The sequence below is a fragment of the Camelus bactrianus genome, chromosome 16, assembly GCF_048773025.1.
Source record: "Camelus bactrianus isolate YW-2024 breed Bactrian camel chromosome 16, ASM4877302v1, whole genome shotgun sequence".
Classification (NCBI taxonomy): Eukaryota; Metazoa; Chordata; class Mammalia; order Artiodactyla; family Camelidae; genus Camelus; species Camelus bactrianus.
The window spans coordinates 55,416,789-55,439,327 of NC_133554.1; the positions used below are offsets into that span (position 1 = coordinate 55,416,789).

At 40.1% G+C, this 22,539-nt stretch overlaps 1 protein-coding gene across 1 annotated transcript in view; it reads right to left on the minus strand.

Annotated features, from left to right (window-relative positions):
- SRP68 (signal recognition particle 68) overlaps positions 1-20,200 on the minus strand; it is a 28,310-nt gene extending 8,110 nt beyond the window's left edge. The window contains exons 1-10 of the mRNA XM_010950743.3: positions 19,993-20,200; positions 18,359-18,425; positions 13,267-13,380; positions 11,905-12,100; positions 11,231-11,313; positions 10,833-10,942; positions 10,430-10,512; positions 9,191-9,331; positions 2,770-2,868; positions 430-494 (exon numbers count right to left, since the gene is read on the minus strand). Of these exons, the coding sequence (XP_010949045.1) occupies positions 430-494; positions 2,770-2,868; positions 9,191-9,331; positions 10,430-10,512; positions 10,833-10,942; positions 11,231-11,313; positions 11,905-12,100; positions 13,267-13,380; positions 18,359-18,425; positions 19,993-20,167 (1,133 nt within the window). The 5' untranslated portion in view covers positions 20,168-20,200. The remainder of the gene's footprint in view (positions 1-429; positions 495-2,769; positions 2,869-9,190; positions 9,332-10,429; positions 10,513-10,832; positions 10,943-11,230; positions 11,314-11,904; positions 12,101-13,266; positions 13,381-18,358; positions 18,426-19,992) is intronic.
- Between the last annotated feature and the right edge of the window lie 2,339 nt (positions 20,201-22,539).

Genomic DNA, 22,539 nt, shown 5'->3' on the forward strand with positions numbered 1-22,539 from the left:
TGTAGAAGAGGGGGAAGAATCAACAAGGGTGGGGCCAGAGGGAGCTTCAACATTATTGGTTCTATTCCAGGTCTTATGTTGTATAAAAATTTTAATTATACATATTAGAGTAATATGCAAATGTGAGACTCACATGATAAAAGTACACAAATGCATTAGTACTTTAATATGTATCAATAAATTATAAATTATACATAAACATTACATATGCTCTTTTGTTCCAATGATGTTATTACACAATGTTAAAAAGTAATAAAATTACACCTCTCAGGGAGGGATGGAAATGTGAGCTGTCTTGACTGTGGTGGTGGTGTACACGTCGATCAAAATTCATCAAATTGCACATCTGAAATACGTGCAGTTTACTGTATAGGAACCATATCACAATAAAGGTGTTTAAAAAAAAAGTAATAAAATTACAGCCCTTACCTGTGCAGGTACTGAAGATTCGATACCTTCCCCGATTCCCCTTCAAGGGTATAATCTCTCTGTTTCTGCAGAAAGTGAGAAGGTAAAGATAAAACGGCTGATCCTATCCTTGGCTCTGACTACCTCATTCAATGGTGTGGTGCCCCAGTGCCCTGGAACACAGGCACAGACAGTTAGAGGTCCTCAAATATCAAAGATCTACTAGGCATATTCTAGAACAGGGCCACTCAGTTGCCACTGGCATCCAAAAACTGGACTTGAACAAGAGAATTCAGAGTAATGGCCAGTAAGGTTTCCTGCCACTATGTCCAATGTCCAGACCCAAAGCACCAACAACAGACAGGCCACAGTCCACAGCTCCATCTTAGGATCTATGTCTTAGACCCAAGCTCTATGTCTTTGCTATCAGCTCTTGCCTTTGTGGTTGGCTGAATAATGGCCCCCAAAGATGTCCACATCCTAACTGGAACCTGTGAAGATGTTACCTTACATGGTAAGAGATCTTACAAATGTGATGAAGTTAAGGATCTCTTGATTAGCCTAAATTATCCAGGTGGGCCCCAAATAATCATAGGCTCCTTATAAGAGGGAGGTAGTAGGGTCAACAATATACAGGAGATATTGGGACTGAAGCAGAAGTCGGACAGGAAAGAAAATACTATGCTGCTGGCTTTGAGGATGGAGGAAGGGGCTACAAGGCAAGAAATGCAGGAGGCCTCTACTAGTGGAAAATGCATTCTCTGGAATACTGGAAATGGATTCTCCCCTAGAGCTTCCAAAAGGAATGCAGCCCTATGAACCCATTTTTGACTTCTGACCTCCAGAACTGTAAGATAATACATTTGCATTGTTTTAAGCCATTAAGTTTATGGTAATGTTATAGCAGCAACAGAAAACGAATACACCTTCCTATCACCATATTCCTTCCATTCTGTGAGGTGTGTACTGAATTCAGCTGCTGTGCATTCAAGGTGAACGGCAGAGGCTGGGCTCTGTACGTACCTGCTAAATCAAGGAGGGGAAGTATAATAAACAAAGGCAGCTTAACAGGAGAAGGTAACAAGTGACTACAGCCCAACATCTATTTATTGAACCTTTTATACAGAAAGTGCTGTGGTAGATGACTAAAGAAATACACAGTTGCTTTTAATATGCCTATAATCTTAAAAATGTAACAAATAAATATAAAACAATGCACAGAGTGTTAAAAGGCAGTACCTCAAGCAAAAATTACAGCTGCAAGTATCAGATACTCAGAAAATGGAGAGATGTGGGCTCGGGTAGTGCAGGCAACCTTCCCAGACATGGTGAGCTATGAGCTGCACCTTGAAAGACAGCCAGAGTCTGGACATGTGAAAGGGAGAGGAAGGAGAAGCCAGGTGTGAGGAGGGAGGGAAAGGACAACAGGGTTAGGGATGCACTAAGGTGGGACAGGTAAGTGCGAAACAGCTCAAGGCAGAAGGTTCAGAGGGAAGCAAAGCACAATGCCTGAAACAGGCTCGATACAGACAGGGGAAGGCTGACATACCAGCTCAAGCAGTCTGAACTATACCTGCATACAGCCCTGAGAGCATGGGATAAGAAGAGAACTAAAGCTTCTATTTATATTTCTCAATTCTAAAAACTTTGTTTTAATGCATTTTATATATCCCAAGTCAGCTGAATAATAAGGTTTATAATTCACAAATAAATGTATCAGAAGTAAATCTTCAATTTTACTTACGGGGTGCATCACCATGAGTTTAGAGACCACTGCTCTAGACCCCAGAGAATCCCAGGGCTTTTCATAAGGAGGCAGTGAAATGGGATCTAGAATGATTCAACCTGCTCTTCTGGCAAAAAGGCCTGGAGGACCAAACTGAAACCAAGTTAGGAAAAGCCATCAGCAGACCTTTGTGGTAGTCCAGGCATAATACAAAAGGCTCATCAGAAGCAGGTGGATGGGACCAGGGGCAGGTGAAGTGACAGAAGGGAGAAGAAACAGGTTTTTGGTGACAGGGAAGAAAGAGTTCTGAGGTTTTCAGCCTAGATGCCTGAATAAATCACAGTGATATTAGAAAAAGGGAACACTGGAGAAATCCACCTGGAGATAAGAATTTGAGACCAAAGGCCTAACAGGTACTACACGAAACATTAGGAGAAACAGGATAGAGAGAAAAGAATTGCTCAACCCGATGGGAGCCCAGAAGGGGCTTCTGTTGTTTGTCACCATACCTAAACAGAGCAGTGGATAGCAGCCAAAGCCCTCAGACCACTGGGACCCTACATGAGAATGAGACACACAGACTGAGGAGGACCTCAGCCCAGAGCAAGAGCTGGTGCCGTAGCTGACAGTCCTACCTGATCTGGCTTGAGCTCTTCCCGAACGGCCTGGATGGCGTCCCGACACTCACTGAGCATGGATTCAAACAGACGCTCCTTGGTTTCTTCACTTTCAGCCTGAACAAAGGCAGAATGCGGTAGTTTTTTTTGTTTGTTTGTTTTTTGAGTAAGCCACAGTATTCTGATGAGAGCAGGACCTAACAGCGCTTTGCTTCCTCCAATTAGACATGAACATAAATATCCAACCAACAAAATAAAAAAACGAACAAAAAAAGAAAAACAAAAATCCAACCAAAAACACCCCAAGTCAGAGATCCTTACAGTTGTTAAGATTCTCTACCATATAAGATTTTTCTTATAGTTTTATTCACTATTTGTACGGAAGTGAGAAACACACATATGTAAAAATATAAAATGAACATACTGAAAAAGTATCTGAATAACTGATCTAAAACTGTCAGGCAACAAACAGCTGCTTTAATTTTTCCCCTATCATAGAACTTCGTACCAGTCTCCTCCAACGCCTCTACCTCTGCTCAGGACCTGCCCCTGGCATCCCCAGAGGGGCCTTGCAGGCTAGACTTGGAGCACTGCTACCTGCTACCTCACACTGACGCGCAGCACACCAGGAGTTTCTTCTCCTTTTTCCCTCCAGAACAGACTGTCTTTCAGTATACTGTCAAACTGCCAGTAAATTTGCCCTTACAAATGTAACCCAACAGACTTGTAGATACTGGATTTCTTTTAGGTCAAAGCAAGTGAAAAACATTACTAATTAACAGCCAATCAAAAATATATTTCTCCTAAATATTATATGAGGTTCTCTCCACCACAGAAATTCTGCACTCAGATAGTCCATGTGGCTACACTGAGAACATTTTTCAGGGCCGATGAGGTTGACAGACACTTGATGACAGTGTCTGCAAAGCACAGGGCGTCACCCCTCCGCCAGCCAGCTGGGATAAGGCAAAAAGTGATTCATTAACTGAATACCTGCCAAACCACATTATCATTCTAAAGAATCTGACTGAGCAGGTGGGAATGGACAGAAGGCAGAAAGGAGATGAACCTGTGTTACTGGCAGACCCACTCTGACGTTAAAACATCAACATTCCCATTGTTATATTTGACTTTCCATCGAAACTAACATCCAATCTGATCTCTTGACATTCAACTGAACTCCAAGAAAGCCCAAACCCCTCCACCCTCAAGTACTACCCACTCCTTTAGAGATGGTTGGAAGGGGCTTAAAGAAAAACCTCTTCTTCTCTTAAGAACTCTTATGTTCCAATGTGAAAAAAAAAACTTCCTTGTAAATTACCCAATATAAACCAAACATACTTTTCTATTTATAAGTTACTTGACTTTCCTGTTGTTTAGTAACTTAGGAACAACTCAGGGGTACAGCTATTCTATAAATTTCTAAAGGCAAACACAGCTACCACTAACTCACTGACACCGAGAGCAGTGCGACCCACTAGAACTTTCTGTGATGATGTAAGCCTGCCCTGTCCGATGCAGTGCTCATTAGCTGCGCGTGGCTACGCAGCACCTGAAATTTTAATTAATTTATATAGCAATATGCATTCAAGTGGCTACTGCTCTGGAGAAACACACTTCACACAAAACACTGTCAAGCATCTCAAGTTAGCAAGATTCTTTATAATTATTTAACCAAATTCACTGGCCCACATTTTCCAAGTACTGGTCCTGTGGAACGGGGCAGCTGTACAGTTAACATGCAACAGACCTGGCGCCACACACACACACCAGAGCCATGTCAACAGCTGGTGGATGAACTCCCAGTTTTGATATCATGCAATCCTGTAAATATGCCACCAACACCCCTTTAAGATGGGTGGGGTTCAGCAGCTGCGGCAGTGGGTGTGCAGGAGAAAAGTAAATTTGGTTTTACCAGCTACACAGGATCTGTCTCCTTTCCTATAGGGAGGGTATGGCTCCAATAAAAAAAACTAAAATGATGTTAAATGCTAAGTCTCTTTACTGCCACATACTACCTTCGTTATTTGAATAAGGAAACCTCTGCATCAAGGTACTGAACAGAAGCAAACTTTCTCTCTTCTTCCAGAAAATTCTAAGTTCCACTGGGAATTTTACAAAAGTCTTAAACCACAACGAAGGAAAACTCCTATCTGAAGGGGAGGACTTCGGTCAGTTGTGCTTTTCTTGCAGCGCCCACATTGCACAGTGACACAGAGGCCACTAATTTCTGGAGCAGAGCTCATGACTCTCTGTGGGCTGGGCAAAATGCCTCCAAACAGGAAGCCTGGAACATATTTTGCTACTTAAATTCTTCTATAAACCTACCTTGGAGGCTAAGATAACCTGAAAGGAGAGAGGAAGAAGAAACACCTCTCCATTCGTATGTAGAGGCAGGGCTCCTCAGAATCGACGTGCAGGCACCTCAAGTCTGTCGCTGAACCAACAAGAATGTGCTGCCAAACACAAGGGGAAAACTCCCTGTGTAAGAATCTGTGGTTGGCGGGACCTTTCCCCAGGTATGCCTCTGACACAGAGAAGAAACCTTACGCCTCCAAAGCAATGTTATTCAGTTCTAACAAAGAAACACATTCTAGATCAACTTTCAGTTGAACTTCAAACACTCTAGGATGTGCTTTTCTACAGCCTCAAGCCACACCTCAAGGCTCACTAAAACCAGCTGCTTGTGTCCTGAGATAGAGACCCCCGGCTATTAAAAACAGAGCTCTCAGACTGTTTTCATTTGTGTAAAGAAATTGCTTAAAGGTGGTGGTGCGACTAAGAGACAAACAAGTTGGGTCCGACCAATTGTCTACCAAACACATACACCTACAGGAGAACCAGGGGATGGGAGCCAGGCCTCACTTGGCCCACTGAGGTGCAGGAAAAACACACATGGAAATCTAGTAAAGGATACAAGCCTCATTTAACAACAGATTTTTTTTTTTTAAGTAAAGGAGAAAGCATCTCCCTTGCATTCAAACATTAAAATATTAGCCATAACTTGAGGATAAGAATAATCAAATCTGCAGCTATTTTAATCCCTGCCCCCCCACACCACCAAAGAGCTGCCTTACACCAGCGACAACTGAGGTGTGATCGAGTATTAATGAAGCAAAATAGAAATAAATTACAGAGTGAGACAACGTAAGGAAGGTAATTAGCATATGAAGACCTAAATCTTGGCTAAAGAAATGAAGGATTTTGCAGCTGGATTCTGGCAGCTGATTAAGTCTCAGCTCCAGTCTCTGGCATGAATACTATCTCCCTGAATTATTTCTTCCTTTCATGCTTTTCAGTAAACTGCTGTTTTGGTATATCTCAATGTCCTAAAAACCTCTACAAGCAAGCAGTAAGTGGGGCTACCAAATTTCTGCACTCCAGTTCCAGGGGTGGCAAACACTGACATCAGCTGGATTAGGAAATACGGCAGTGAAAAGCCCTGTCTCTCTAGGGCATAGCCCAGGCAGAGAACCACTCAGCACAGTACAAGAACTGGCGAATAATCTCACAGTGGCAACAAGGAGCAAGTAGTTCTTCTGCAGATTAGCCTCAACTGGCCAAAGGGCATTTCCCACATTTAATGACCCATGGTTCATTCAATTCAATACACATTTAATCAGCCACAGTGTTAGACCTGACTTCTGAGGATTTAACTGGATTTTATCTGACACTGTACTGAAGTTATTTTACTTACTGGCTTGATCTGGTGTATGTGTCATAGAGCACATTAGGCATGTAAATGTTTTTAATGTTAAAACCGCATCGGGATTCCCAGGATTATTACACTGTTAGAGCTACTGTATTATTTAAAGGTCTCCTATAGTCAAGTGACCCTAATGCACTGTAAGATCCTTAAAAACCACAGATAACTGTGGCACTTAACAGGAAATAATACTGCAGATTCTATAAATTCTATAAGGTCATAAGGGAATATTATAAACTCTATGTCAATAAAATCAAAAATGTACATGAAATTAGTAAATTCCTTTAAAAAATAAAACCCAAACTGACACAGGATGAAATAGGGAATCTGAACAGCCCTACAACTTGTAAAGGAGTTATATTTGTTTAAAACAAGCAAAAGCAAATTTAAAAAACCTTCCCACAAAGAAAACTCCAGACCCAATGGTTTCACTGGTGAATCACAACATTTAAGGGAAAAAAACAAACCCAAACAGAGAAGGAGGGAACATCTACAAACTTGTTTTATGAGGTATGTATACCCTGACACCAACTGTGAAAAGGACATTATGGACAAGAAAAGAAAATCATAGGCCACTATTTCTCATGAAAATAGATGCAAGATTCTTAAAGCATTAACAAATCAAATCCAGCAATATATAAAAGGTACAATACATTATAACCAAGTGGGCTTGGGTATCCCAGCCATTCAAGGTTGGGTTAAACACTGAAAATTAATCGATGTAATTCACTATGTTAACAGGCTTCAAACATTCTTCCCTCTTTCAGCCTTTACCTCTCCAAACTGAAAGATCTGAAACTCTCCTCATTTGGTTCTTTCCAACCCTTTGATTTCACATACTGTTCCAACACATCCCTGTACCTTGTGGAATAACAATTAAAAACCCATACAATATTCCTAGTGTATCTGCATATTACAGCGTTTACTGCTACAGGAGAAAGCTTCATGCTAGGTTTTCTAGTGACCCAATTTGACTGAGGAGCAGCTACATGCAGCAGTGACAGCCTGCAGTAGCTGGGGCAGGAAGCCTTGGCCACTCACCCTGACTTACCCTCAGCATAAAATCTTGGACTAACCTGCCAAAGAACTGCATAAAGCATGTCTAGTGGGAAGAACGCTGACCCTTATGCACAGAAGCACTTGCATAATTTTTAAATTTAATAACTGAAGTAATGTGAGTAAGACATAAAGGATAATGGGGTTAAATGGATGTCCATGAGAAAATGTTAGCACAACACAAACATGCCTCACTTTTATTACTAAGCTTTGGTAGTACTGCAAAGAGCTACTTATTGAAGGATTACTTTCTTCTTGATAAGGACCTTAAATACCGTAACAACACACAGCACACCTGAGGGGAAAAAAAACCCAAACTATCAAACCCAATGAGATTCCTTCGCTGTCCCTCCACCTCACTTCTTTGAGCAGGTGCTTAATAAACAAATCTTTAAAAAAAACATTCCCACTAAACCAAGACTGAAAATTCTTAGTTTGAATAACTTCATTCAGTCAGAAAAGAGGTCAAATATGTATTTTTAAATCTACATGATACTTTTTGATTGTAGTTTATTCTACAACAGCAATCCAAAGTATGGAAAAATCCATCTAGAAAGACTCACTACACTACACCACTGTTTATAGTGCTCAAAAGCTGTAGGAAATGCAAATGTCCAGTAAAAGATGTGCTTTGATTAAACAGCGTTTTTAAAAGGACACCTGCCATTATCTGCGTATAGTAAAGATGGATATTAAATAGAATATTTTTAACTATATAAACACGCACACCGAAGACGAGGTGGGAACACAGGCCAACAGCAGCTGTGATGAGATGACTGACCATGAGTATTTTCATCTATTCAATGTTGGCCAATCTTGAACTGCTTTATAAGGGGGGCTGTGACCAGAAGTCAACTCTTCAACTACACTAAAACTCAAATCTGAGAGTAATCCTTTAAAAATGTCCGAACAGCTCAACTAGTCACCACGTGATTGAAGTGATCTTCAATTTCAAAGGCAATGGCTTCAAGTGCAATTGCAAAATGTCTTCACTTGGTCTAATGTAGCCTAAACTGAATTACTTTACAAGGCAAGATATGTCCCCCAGACATTCTTCACCTAATATGGAGGAGCTCTTAAAAAAAAAAAAGCCTCAATCACTGTCTACTTCACACAAACCAAGATGACCAGGATCTCTCATCCTTTGGAACTCATCTGGTTGTTCACAACCACAAACAGGTAACAATTATGTTAGTAAGAGCACCGGGGAGTGCAGCTTTGCGTGAATGTAGCAGATTTATCACACGTAGAACAAGAGATTCAGTTTAGCTAGGCTGTCCTTTAAAGGGCCTAGGAACAAGGTGGCCCTCTAGGGTCAGAAGACTAGGACAAGAGGTCAGAAAGACACCAGGAACACAGTAGTTATGCTGCTGCACCACCTGCTGGGCCAAACGCGACCCCTTACTCTAAGCCAGCCTTTTATTGCTCCCATTTTTAGTAAAGGCTGTCACTGTCAATTTCTTTGCCCTCTACACATAAGAACTCCTCAATAAACTCAGCTTTCAAAATAATTTTATTCAAGAGGGGCATCGTGAGACTGTTACTAAATCCCAAGCAGCATTCAGATGAATTTTTGTTTTGTGAGAAATGAACACCAACAAAATACTCCATATTAAACACACATGGACAACCTTCAGACACATACAGAAGGGAACATAACAGGTTCCTGCTCCTTACCTGGGTGATGGCTGCCTCATTGTCAGCCAATCCCAGTAAGAAAATCCTCACTTTGTCGATCTTCACAGGGACGGTTCTCCCTCTCCACTCCACTTCACTCATGGTGGCTGCCTGCTTGGCTCGAGTCTGAGTGATCAATGCCTGGGAAGTAGTTTTAAAGTAAGGCTTTCACTGTGGGTATGAGTGATCAAGGTGAAAAATGAGTGGAAACTATCGATAATTTGTCTCTTTCTATAACTAGCACATTACAGCTTATAGAGTATACAGAAACTTACATTTAAATTCCTCCTTGGTATCATATCTCTTAGCCTATAGAAACTCAGTCATTAAAAGGACATGACAGAAGGCTAAGAAGAGCAACACTAAGTTTTGGTTGGAGAAAAGCATAACAGTACGCACCAGAAGCAGAAATGTAAATTAGTAGAAACTGACTAAAAATATTTGTCAATGTATATTAAAAGCTTCTAAAACATTCAATTCCACTTTTACAATTTATCCCTATGGAAGTAACTAAGAACAGTACAAAAACTGGGGACACAGATATTCATGGTAATACCAGTTACCATTTTAAATAATCAACAATAGTGAACTGGTCAAACAAAACGTGTACCACATGGAATACTATGCAGCCATCAAAAGATTTGTGGAACTACCCAGGGAACTATAGTCAGTATCTTATAATTACCTATAATAGAAAAGAATCTCAAAAAGAATAGATATATATGTATAACTGAATCCCTCTGCTGTACACCTCAAACGTTATAAATCAACTATACTTCAATTAAAAAAATGTTTGGAAATGTATTTATTGAAATGGAAAAAATGCAAATGACATTAAATTTAAGAAGCACATTACTAAACAGCATATACTGAGGTCCTATTTTTTTTATCCCCACCCCACTGAGATCCTATTTCTAAAACGTATGCCTTTTTCTCTGTCTGCAAAACAGTCATCACATTATTAAGAGTGGTTACCTCGGGGTGGTAACCAACATGATTTTGGTCCCCCCCCCCCCAATTTTTTTCCAATCTTTTATATTTCCTTTTCCTATGAGCAACAAAGTAAAAAAGTTGAAAAGTTAAAAATATTAAGTGAAAAAAGGTTTTGTTGACAATATAGATATAAATATGCATACATTAATAGCAATTATCCCTGCGTTGACAGGATTATGGATTACTTCTCTTACTGGACTTTTTTCAAACCAAAGACTTTTTACAAAAATGTGCATGCTAGATTACCTCCAATTTTTCAGCCAGGAGACCCTCAGTGCCCCCAGACCTCAATCTCATCTGCATGAGTTCATTGATAGCTGACTGGTCCCCTGAGAAGGAGCGAGAGAGTGAGTGGAAAATCCTCACGGGTCTTGCCTGTTCCCTCGAGAAACACCAGATTCAGCTCCAAGCTCTTCCCCCTCCAAAAGCACATTTCAACGAAGCCAGAGTCCTTTTACAAAGCTCTCAGTGAGTACGGAAGATAAAAGGGCCTAAACACAAGCAATCGCCTCCTGGGTTTTGAGTAGGGCTGACTCCGACAATTCTACTTTTTCCATCAACCAACACCCAGGCCAGAGAAACTCCCTAGGCTCCCTGAGATGACCGCCCACCAAGCCACCTGCCTGCACCCAGCCCAGTCACTGCTCACCAATGTTGTATGCGCAGTAGCGGATGTTGGGTGAGATCTCTTCCACGCGCTGGTTGTAGAGCACAGCCTGCTCTTCCGTGAAAGCACTGGCCAGCTTCTCATAGATGGTTCTGCGAGCGAAGAAACATTAGGTTTCACAACAGCCTCACCTGAAGAAAATAAACTCACAAGAAACACAGTGGCTAAAAACAAAACACAGGCCTTAGAAGCCCTTCCACCAACTACCAGAGCTGGCATGTCCTGAGGCTGAGAGAGAACAATCAACATTTCTAAAGAGAAGGAAAAAAAAGGAAGGAAAGAAATGGTAATAACTTTCACAGAAACAATCTTCAGCTCATCTGCAGCTTGAATGTGATGACAATCAAAGCGGGTCACAGCCTTTGGATCCGAGGACTTACTTGCATTTGTTAAAAGCCTCAATGGCGACTTTCCATTCTTGATGTTCAAAACGCAGCATTCCTGAGAGGTAAGCCGTGTAAGCCTGTAAGGCGACGGGAAAAGACAAACTGCTTCAACACCTGAGACCCCGTGTAACAGCTCAATCTCCTCTACGTACTTTGAACTTTTGACATCAAGAAATACAGAGACATTCTGGTTGTTTTTAAAAGAAAAAATTTATTTCACTTATAAAATGTGATACATTATGATTCATTTGCTTCCCAGGAAAGAGATTCAAAATAAAGAAAATTTGTTTTCTTCATTTTACTTAAGAATCAGCTTCTGGGCTATAACATGAGCACCAAAATTTGAATATACACTTGAAATATCATTCATCTCTTTTTCAAATATTCATTAATAATAAAATTCTTACTTTGTGAATTTCCCAGATATAAGTCTTCCATGTACACATCAAAAGAAACATGAGCTTTCTTTAAAGTTAGAGCAAATTAAAACCCAAGAGCTCAAGAGCAGAAAAATGACAATTTCACCTTTTAAAAGCAAGATTGGGATTTTTCCCCTCCTGACTACCAGTATACAATGTAAGAAACTCTGTTCTGTTTAACTGTATTTCTTTTTTCAAGACACATTTCTAATCTCCACAATTAAGCAAAGTTGATGTTAAGACACTAACCTGAGCCTCCAGCTTGGTCTTGGCGTCTACACGATTGCTCTCACACAAGCGTTCCAGCTCCTCGGCATGCTTCACGGCTTTGCGTAGGCGAGACAACAAGTGGAACCGTTTTCGGGGCTCAGTGTTGGCTTCCTGTTTGAGCTGCATGGCGTAGCTCCAGGCTCTTTCGGCATCCATCAGAACCAGAAGCAAATATCTAAACCAGAGAGAGAACAGGCCAAGTGAACAGGACAGGACAGGCGCATCAGACTCAGATATTCTCTGAGGTGCAATCTGTGGCCTCTCAACCCTTCCCTACGCTCTCCTCACCTTCCTCCGGGGAGCTGCCCTTCTCAAAACCAACCATCAGCATCTCTGATAGGTTTCTAACCACCGACCAGATACATCTTATTAAGACTGCTACCACCTCAAACTTGGCAAACTCAGGCTTACCCCTTCCAAATTTAGGAAATAGAGGCAGTCCAGGCACACAATCTGGCTTCCTGGCTTCCCTATCAAGAACCCTCAAACTAACTTCTCCCTTTCAAGACTTCAGCGTTCTTATGAGGAAATGACACACAATATGGCAGTTTTGCTAACTTGTAGTGTCCCCTGTTCTGTACACGACCAGCACCTCTCAACAATGTCGCAATCAATGAGGTTAAGTAACTATGCCTCCTCGACTTTTCTACAACCAATCTGATGTCTAGCTCAGTCCTGGCTACATCCTAGACGGGAGGCAGCAAACTTTTTTTGGAAAGCACTCAACAGTAAGTATTGTAGGCATTACAGGCCACACGGTCTCTGTCACAACTACTATTGCAGCGCAAAGGCAGCCAGAAGCAATTCCTAAACAGTGTGGCTGTGTTCCAGTGAAACATTATTTACATAAAACAGGTGGCAGGAAGACCAATTTGGCCCACAGGTCGAGTTTGAGGAACTGAACTACAGACTTTTAACGCATGTTGCTTGACAGAGTAATCCTTCAGCAAATATGAAGCATGAATGATTCAGCATTGAATTATAAAACTCTTTGTAATAATTTACATATGGTCAGATTTCTCTTAAGATATGCTGATTTAAGTTTAACCACTCAGACATTAAAATTTGCATTTTAGAATCTTTACCTAATAACCAGTTAGATTCTAATCACTGACTTGAACATTTACCATCCCACCACAGTTCTTAAACAAGTTACCGAACCTCTCTGAGCCTCAGTTTCCCCGTCTTGTAACACAGGAACAGTAAAAATACCTATTCCACAGAGCTGCTAAAAGAATCACATGAAATAACTAAAGAGTTTGGCACAGCACCTGGCACACTAGTTGTTCAATAAATGTTATGAACAAGATGTATTCAGCACTTAGCACTGAGCAGTCATACCTGTTATCAGTCAGAAGATCTTCAGTTACTTTTTTCCCTGTGAATTTGTGTCTGTTTCCCATCTTGAAGTTGAGTGTTTTCCGAAGACGTCTTTGTCTACGGGAACAGTAGCCCCTGTAAGAAAACACAAACAAAAATCATTCAGCCAAATCGACAGTATTTTCAATAGTACATTCCATAAGGTCAGGTCAAAAGTTTGGGGTGTTCTACTTACAGTTGCTACAGACACCACCATCCTCTTGCAAACATTCAATGAACTAAAACATGCAAGGAAGTATAACTGTATCACAGAAAACGTGAAGAGATAGAGGACACAGTACCCATACTCAAAAAGAACCCACACTCTAGTTGGAGAGAATAATGCAGATAAAATGGTAACCAAGAAAAAACAAGGCAAATGTCAAGCTAAAAGTACAGGACACGAGTAATCACTTTCTTCTTATTAACACCTTCGCTGGAGTGGACTTATGGTGAACTCTGAAAGAATCAGTAGGGTAATGACGAATGTAGAAGGGGAGAAGAGGCATCCTGAGGGAGACTGTGATGACAATGGAGACATGGAGAAAGGAACTGCAAGCACATCTGCAGAAAAACGAGGCGGCTAATTAGGATAGCGCCAAGAAATACTAAAAATGTCTCCTCTTATGCCAAGCCTCCCTCTCCTGTACTCACACAGCTCTTTATCCTCACATCTACCAGAGCGTGAGAGCATCATCATTATGTTCTTACATGTCTGTCTTGCTAATATAAACCCCTTTAGTGCAAAGATGATTTTATTTCTGAATTCCTCCCAATGCCTTAGCACATAACACACAGATTTGCAATAAATATATTTTGACTAAATTAGTGTAAAATATATACAAAATTTTACAAGCCCATAATCAATAATACAGCATATAATTTACAATATAAAAGGTATTTAAATGATGACTCAGCATCTCTTAAAGCTACCAGAGTACAGGTTATTAAAAAGAAGACGTAATAGTCTGGTTAAATCTATGAACTAGATCTTTTCTCTCAATCTGTAATTATGCTTTAATCATCACTTACCCTTTTACATAAAAATTAAATGGAAAACTCATACATTACGGGCAGAAATATAAAATGGTAAAAATTTTCTGGCAATATGGATACATTTAGCAAAATCCTTAAAAATGTTCATACTCCCTGAACTGACAGTCTGCTTCTATAGTACTCTATACTAAAGAAGTAATCAGAAATACAAAGAGAAAATACAGAGATTCACAGGAACAAAATTTTTACACCTACAAAACTGGCTATCATATAAATAACCAACTTGGGGGAATAGGTAAATAGATCATGGTATGCTTACATATTGGGTTATAGTGCAACTAATAAAAATCACACGTATGGAACATTTTTACAGGCACGGAGAAATATACACCATATAATGTTTGGCAAAAAAGCGGGACACAATGTTGTATACACAATATGAGCAAACTTATGAAAAAAGATGCATAGAAAAAGAATAGAAGACCAAAAATACTATTTGGTAGGCATACATATACAAATGTTTTTATGTCTTAAAAGACATAAAAATGGACTAAAGGGTACATATCAAAGTAATTTTTATGTTATGTATGTTTTATCACCCAAAAAAATCTAATTAAAAAAGCAACGTTGAAAAAAATTAATAACTATAATTAAAAGAACCAAACTCACAGCAAAAGAGAACGTGACAATGAATGTATGTATGTTCATGTATAACTGAAAAATTGTGCTCTACACTGTAATTTGATACAACATTGTAAAATGACTATAACGCAATAAAAAAAGGTTCAAAAAAAAAAAAAAACCAAAACCCAAAAGAACCAAAAATTGGAGTCAAGCAATAGCCATACAACTGGAGAACAGAAAGCAGACTGTGGGTCATATCTGCAATGGAATACCACCGAGCAATATGTTAAGTGCAAGAATCTAGACACAAAAGACTGTTCTGAAATAAAGCAAAATTATAAAGACAGAAGTCAGAACAATGATGGCCAAGAGCCGGGGAGGGGGAAAGAGGAGACTGACTACAGGGGAACTTTCTGGATGATGGAAATGTTGTTCTTTGTCTCACTGTATAGTTACCTGACTACATACATTTATCAAAACTCATCAAACTGCTACATACCTAAAAAGGGTGAATTTTACTGTTTATAAATAATACTTCAACAAAATCTGACTTCAAGAAAGACGAGAGCGGGGGGAAGATATAGCTCAGTGGTAGCGCGTATGCCCAGCATGTATCAAGTCCTGGGTTCAATCCCCTACATTAAATAAATAAATAAACCTAATTACTGCCTCCCTCAAAAAAAAAAAAGAAAGAAAGAAAGAAAGAAAGAAAGATGGGAGCATGTCACAGGACACGAAAGCCAACTTGGAGGGGCTCACTGGCCAAATCTGGGTCAATCAGAGCATCAAAATAAATAATGCTAGTATCAGAATACAACTGACAGAATGAAATAGGAAACTATGAGTACATATAGATACAAATAAATGGATATGTTGAAAGTTTAATGAAGAATGGGCTATTTACATAGTTTCAAATTGTTTCCTCACAAAATTCTTAGTAATTACAAAGGGTAAAGGAGTAACTTTACAGTGGCGAAGTCTGGCCGAGGTCATCCTAAGTGAACAAAATGAACATCACTAATGGAACGAACTGAAATTGTGGACCACCAGATGGGTGCAATGAGATGAATGCAGCATTACTTCTGTGATGTTCCTGAAAAAGATGGATAACCTGAATCTCATCATGAGGCAACATCAAATAAACTGAAAGTGAGTGACACTCCACAAAATAACTGGCCTGTAATCTTCAGAAGCATCAAGATCTTGAAAAATCAAAGACTGAGGGACCATGCTGCAGTGAAGATTAAAGAGCTATGACAACCATATGCAGTGATTCTGAACTGGATCCTTTTGCAATAAAGGAAATTACTGGGACAGTTAGGAAATCCTGAATGGGGTCTGATGATCAGATAACAATTTATCATTAGTTTCTTGCTTTTGATTATGGCAGTTATGTAGGAAAATGTCCTTGTTTGTAGCAAATACACATTAAAAGTATTCCGGGGCAATGGGCATCAGGTACGCAATCTACCCTCAATGATTCAGGAATAAAGTGTTATTTGTAGTATACTAGTAACTTTTCTGTAAGTCTGAGACTTTCAAATTTTTAAAGTTATGAAGACTTTTAAAAAAAAATCAGGGCAAGGGGGAGGATATAGCTCGGTGTAGAGTGCCTGCTTAGCATGCATGAGGTCCTGGATTCAATCCCCAGTACCTCCATTAATAAGTAAACATTAAAAAAAATCAGGGCAAACTTAATAACGACAGCATTTTTACATTATTTGCATCATTATATATGATGATACTGAGAAATTATCGCTAATTTGGTTAAGTGGGATAACAGTATTTTATTTTGCTTATGTTTTTCAAAAGCTTTATTTGTCAGAAATACAAACTAGAGTATTGATGGTTGAAATGATAAAATGTTTAGGATTTGCTTTCAAATAATCCAGCAAAAAATGCAACACAGACCATACCAAACGCTGGCAAGGACGTGGAGCAGCTGAGGTCTCAAACACTGCTGGTAGGAGGTGTAAACTGGTGCAACAAACTTGAAAAACCGCTTGGCAGTATATTATTGAGGCTGAACATAAACATATTCTATTGAATTCCACTCCTAGGTATATTTTCAATAGAAATGAATACTTCTCTCCACCAAGACATGTATAAGAATGTTTATGGCAGCACTCTTCGTAACAGCCCGAACAGGAAACTGGCCAAATGCCCAGCAATGGTACAGTAGAAAATAAATTGTGGTACAATCACATAAGAGAATACCATAAAGCAATGAGAATAAAAGAACTACAACTATACACAACAACATGGAAGAATGTCAAACATAATGTTGAAAGAAAGACAGCAAAGAAAGACGGCGCTCACAAAAGAGTACTATATATACTATGTGATGCTATGTAGATACACTTCAAAAATAAGCAAAGCCATCTAAGGATTAGAAGTCATGATTGTGATGATCCCTGGGGAGGAAGGGTTTGTGATTAGAAGAGCAAAAGAGGGACTTCTGGGATGCTGGTAATGTTTGTTCCATCTCAATCTGGGTGCTGGTTACAGGTTGTAAAAAATTCATCATCTTCTGTACACTTTCCTGTACATAAACAATATTTCAATAAAATGATTTTTAAAAATCCTTCAATAAAATGTTTTTAAAAAGGAGAGGGAACAGAGGAAACTAATAGGGCAGGAAGCTGATTACTGTAACAACTGAGTAATAGGTTCACAATACTAACATCTCCACATTTAGTTTCGAAAATTTCTTTAATAATTAAAAAAAAAAAATCAAATTCTAACAATCTTTTGTTTAAAACTCGTGGCTTCCCAGTATAGCTGGATTAACACCTGAACGAGTCACCCTGGCCGATAGGGTCCCACACGTCCTGGCCCTGCCTGCTTCTCCCACTTCCTCTCCCATCTCTCCTCATCTTGATCACTTTGCTGCAGTGCTTGGCCCTTCACCACAAAGCTAATTTCTTAGAATCTGAGATGTAGAGTGTTTTAGTAGTACTTTTAAAAATCAGGTAATCAAAGCCTGTATCTACAATATAGAAATAGTTGGATATGTCTACTTTCAAAGTACTGAATTGTATTATATATTAAGCACATATTCAGTTTTTTGTCATTAAATGTTTTTCAACTTGAAGGTTGTTACAAAAGTTTACCAATAAATTTTAATGACAGTATAGAAATTCCCTTTAAATAATGCTTGAAATACCAAAAATCTGAACTTAACCAAGATTCTGTAACATGGTTAAAATTTTAAAAAGATTATAATAACTGCTTGTTATTCTCAGAAGCCTCCAATGTATCTGCAATACTGTGAGGCAAAATGGATAAAAAGATGGGTTCCTTTTAAATTGGAAAATTAAGTATCTTTTTGAGGATTCAATATAAGTTAAGAGCTAGACTTTCTGATAGAGCAGAGTAAGTAGGTTATTAATGAAAGCAAACCAAGTTTGGAAATTCCACAATGATTTCTATACATCTTGAACATGATACTAACCTGTACCTCTGAAAATCTCCATGCCGTAAACCATGCTGCTGCTGGGATTCCTTAATTATCTGAAGAACTAGAGCCAAGATTAAGGAAAAGCTCACAATGGCAAGAATCAAAATAAATCAAAACATTAATCTTATATTAGTATCATTAGTTTATATTTGCATCAAACTATAGCACATTAAACATTTCTGAAATACTTAGTACATTAACTAGTGAAATCTCTGGTAACCATTTTCAATAGCTATCTTGTAATAGGACAGCTATCTTGTAAGCATGCAGAAAAGTTGATTGTCTGAACTATTACTACTTTCAAACTGAAAAAGGAGGGCATTATTGGCCATTGAGGATTAATGAAACCCAACAGCTTAAATAAAGCTGCTGGATTCTAAAGGCTGGCTGTATCTGGGGTGATTCCCACTGATTTACACCTGGACCCAATATTTTACTCATTCAAGCAGATTCAGGCTATAAATGACGTGTATTACTTCTCTATTTGCATAACCTCCTACATCTGCTAAACCTGACTTTCCTTAACAGCTGTGACGTTGCAAGTGCCTATGGTAAGCACACGCCAACCAAACAAGACCACAGTTTGCATTAAAATCCCAGTTTGTCTTTTAAAAGAAAAAGCACTGACCAAACTCTCCTTAAGGATCTCAAAATATTTTAAGACTGTCTCAAACTTTAGGAAGTCCAGTGACCTTTGTCTACAATTTTAGTTTTCTTTTAAAGTTTCCTCAATGCTTCTCTATAGGTGTATTTTAAAATAAACAAGACTATTTCAATAACTAAAAAGAGACAAGGAAATATAAGGTTTGTAGTAAAATTAAGGCATTCTAACATCCATTTGGAAGTATGTCACCAGTTCAGAAAGTTAAACTCCCAACCCCTTGAAAACTTCACTATATTAAGATGTCAAGCTAAATGTGTTATTTCAGAAATTCACTTCCATTTTCTCCACTACTTTTCATTTCAGAAAGCCACAAATTAGTGTCATAAGCACTCAACTGTGATACACTCTGGTGAAAACTAGTAACCAATTCCTCCAGCTCATATGAACTACTCTCAACAAGATAAAATGCCTCCAGACCTGCTAAGTAAGGTATACAAGTAATGTTCACAACCTGCTTTGGTTTATATTCAAAACAGGCAATAAGTTTTTCCTTAGAACAGTCAACTTTTGCCTCCACTTCCAGAGCATCAGACTGTAATTTTCATTATCTATTCTTCGACGGTTGTCAGAATATTGAGTCGACAGGTCAAGACTGCAGTTTCCTTTCCCTGATACAGTGGCCCAAGGTGCCAAGGCAGTAGTTCACCAAGGTGGCCACAGTGTCTGCCCCTTCACCAGCTCTCCAACTGGGCAACTGCGGGGAAACTACAGAAAACTGCCCAGGATTCCGGTGCTGCCTGAAAGAAGAGGACGTTCCCCAGACTGGAGGGTAAAGGAGATGCAAGGAAAGGCCGGTCGAAACAGAGACCTTGGAATTCTAAATGCCAAAAAAGTAGGGGCGAGAGAAACTGCAACCTTCGGCCTCTTCTGCCCAGGACGTGCCGGGCCCCGTCGCCTCTCCCGCCCCCGGCCCGCCAGATCGACACGTAGTCATTGCGAGTTAGGCCCCATTACTGAAGGATACTCTCCAAACTCAGGCTATCCCCGAATTCTTTATTTGCCTTCGATCCGGCTGAAGGCCGTTCGTTTTCCTTATTTTCCTCTCCTCCGGCACCGCGTCCACCACCGCTACCGCCACTGCCACCGCCGCTGCTGCTACCGCCGCCGCCGCCTCCAGGAACCTGTTTCTCAGCAGCCATCTTGCCCGTGCGCCGCAGAGCAGGACGGGATAGAGGAGGCGGGACGACCCGAGCGGGAGAGAGCGGGACCTGCTCGGACGGGCTGACGGGATAGCGGCGGACTCCGCTGCCGACGGCCCTGCCCGCAGGCTGCGGCCACTTGTTGGAGCGTGCTTGCGCGTGGGCTTAGATTCCGGCGGCTCGAAGGGTGGCGGGATAGTCCGAGGGCCCCGACATGCTAGGAGACCGTAGCTGCTGAGGTCTTTTAGGGAAATACCATTTCCCGTCCACCAAAGGCGGAGGACCCAGAGATGCGCTCCCAGACCCCGCATCCCTGCACCGGGGATCCGGCTCATGTCCCGTGCACAAAGGGCTAGGGCGGTTGGATAAGACCTTTGGATTTCGGAATGTCTACCTCCCTGGGGACTCAGGAGATGGGGTTCTCACCCTACGGATCGAATCACCCCGTCTGTGAGGGAACAGCCTGTGTCTGCGCTTTCCTCTGGAGCCGACCATAATACAGGGACTTTCTCAGACCGATGGGGATCTGTGCTCTTCTCTGGGGAGAGCAATCCGAGGAGAGAGAAGTTTTAAAGCGAGGGATACTATAAATCTTTACTCTGCAGTATGACAGTGCGAGCTCTAGAGTCAGCTCTGCAGCTCCAATTCTGGCTCCGCCATTATTAGCTGGGAGATTGTGGACAAATAACTTAATCTCCCTCTAAAGCTTTACCCTCATCTGTGACTGGTGATAACCAATTAAGACGGTTATGAAGACTAAATGAAATGGTGCGTTTGAAAGTAAATCTACATTAATCATCAGGGAAATGCAAATCAAAACCACAATGAGTTATCACCTTACACTCATTAGGATGGCTGCTATTAAAAATAACAATAACAGAAAATAACATGTATTGGTGAAGATGTGGAGAAATTATAAGCTTGGTGGAAATAGAAAATGGTATGCCCACAATGGAAGACAGTATGACAGTTCTTTGGAAAATTAAAAGAATTACCATATGATCCACCAATTCCACTTCTGGATATATATACCAAAGAATTGAAAGCTGGGTCTTGAAAAGACATTTGTGCACTGATGCTCACAGCAGCACTGTTCACAATAGCCAACAGGTGGAAGCAACCTAGTGGCCCTTACGGATAAACAAAACGTGGTCTATCCATGCAATGGAATATTATTCAGCCTTAAAAAGGAAGGACATTCAGACACATTCTACAACATGATGAATCTTGAAAATATTGTCCTAAGTTAAGTAAGCCTGTCACAAATTGACAGATATGGTATGATTCCACTTATATGGGGTATCTAGTGTAGTCAAATGTATAGAAAGTAGAATGGTGGTTGCCAGGGGCTGGAGGCAGGGGAAATGGGGAGTTATTGTTCAATGGTTATAGAGTTTCAGTTTTGCAAAAATCAAAAAGTTCTGGACAGGGAGGAATATAGCTCAAGTGGTAGAGCTCATGCTTAGCATGCACAAGGTCCTGGGTTCAATCCCCAGTACCTCCTCTAAAAATAAAAAGTTGTGGAGATTGGTTGTACAGCAATGTGAACATACTTAACACTACTGAACTGTACTCTTAAAATGTTTAAGATGACAAATTGTGCATTGTATATTTTACCATGATTAAAAATAATTTTAAAAAGTAACTCTCTCAAATGTCCATCAACAAATGAATAGATAAGTAGAATGTGATATCACACAATGGAATATTACTTGGCCATAAAAAGGAACAAACTGTCGATACATGCTATGATGTAAATGAATCTTGAAAACATGCTAAGTAAAAGAAGCCACACACAAAAAGCCACATATTGTATCACTCCAGTTATATCAAATGGCCAGAATAGGCAAATCTAGAGACAGAAAGAGTGGTTTCCTAGGGCTAGGGGTGGGAGGTGTCTTTTGGCAGGGACAAAAATGTTCTAAAACTGTTTGTGATGATGGTTGCACAACTCTGTGAATATGCGAAAAATCAAACAAACACTATCTATGGGTAAATTGTACGGCATATGAATTATATCTCAGTAACACTTTAAAAAAAATCTGTTCATGTTAGTCCTATAGTCGAAACTCTGCAATGGCTCCTCTTCTCAGACTAAAAGTCCTCCTTACAATGGAAAAAAAGTCCTGCATGCTGTGCCTCCCACCTCCCCTCCTACCAGTCTCCTTCTGGTTCATTCAACTCAAGCCATACCAGCCTTCTTATTTAGGGACACTGTCACACTCCTGCTTTAGGGTCTTTGCACTGGCTCTTTTATCTGGAATGCACTTCCCTTAGGTGTCTGCTAAGCTAGCTCCCTCATCTCCTTCAAGTCTTTGCTCACATGTCACCTTCCTAATGAGGTCTGCCTGACCACCCTATTTTAAATTACA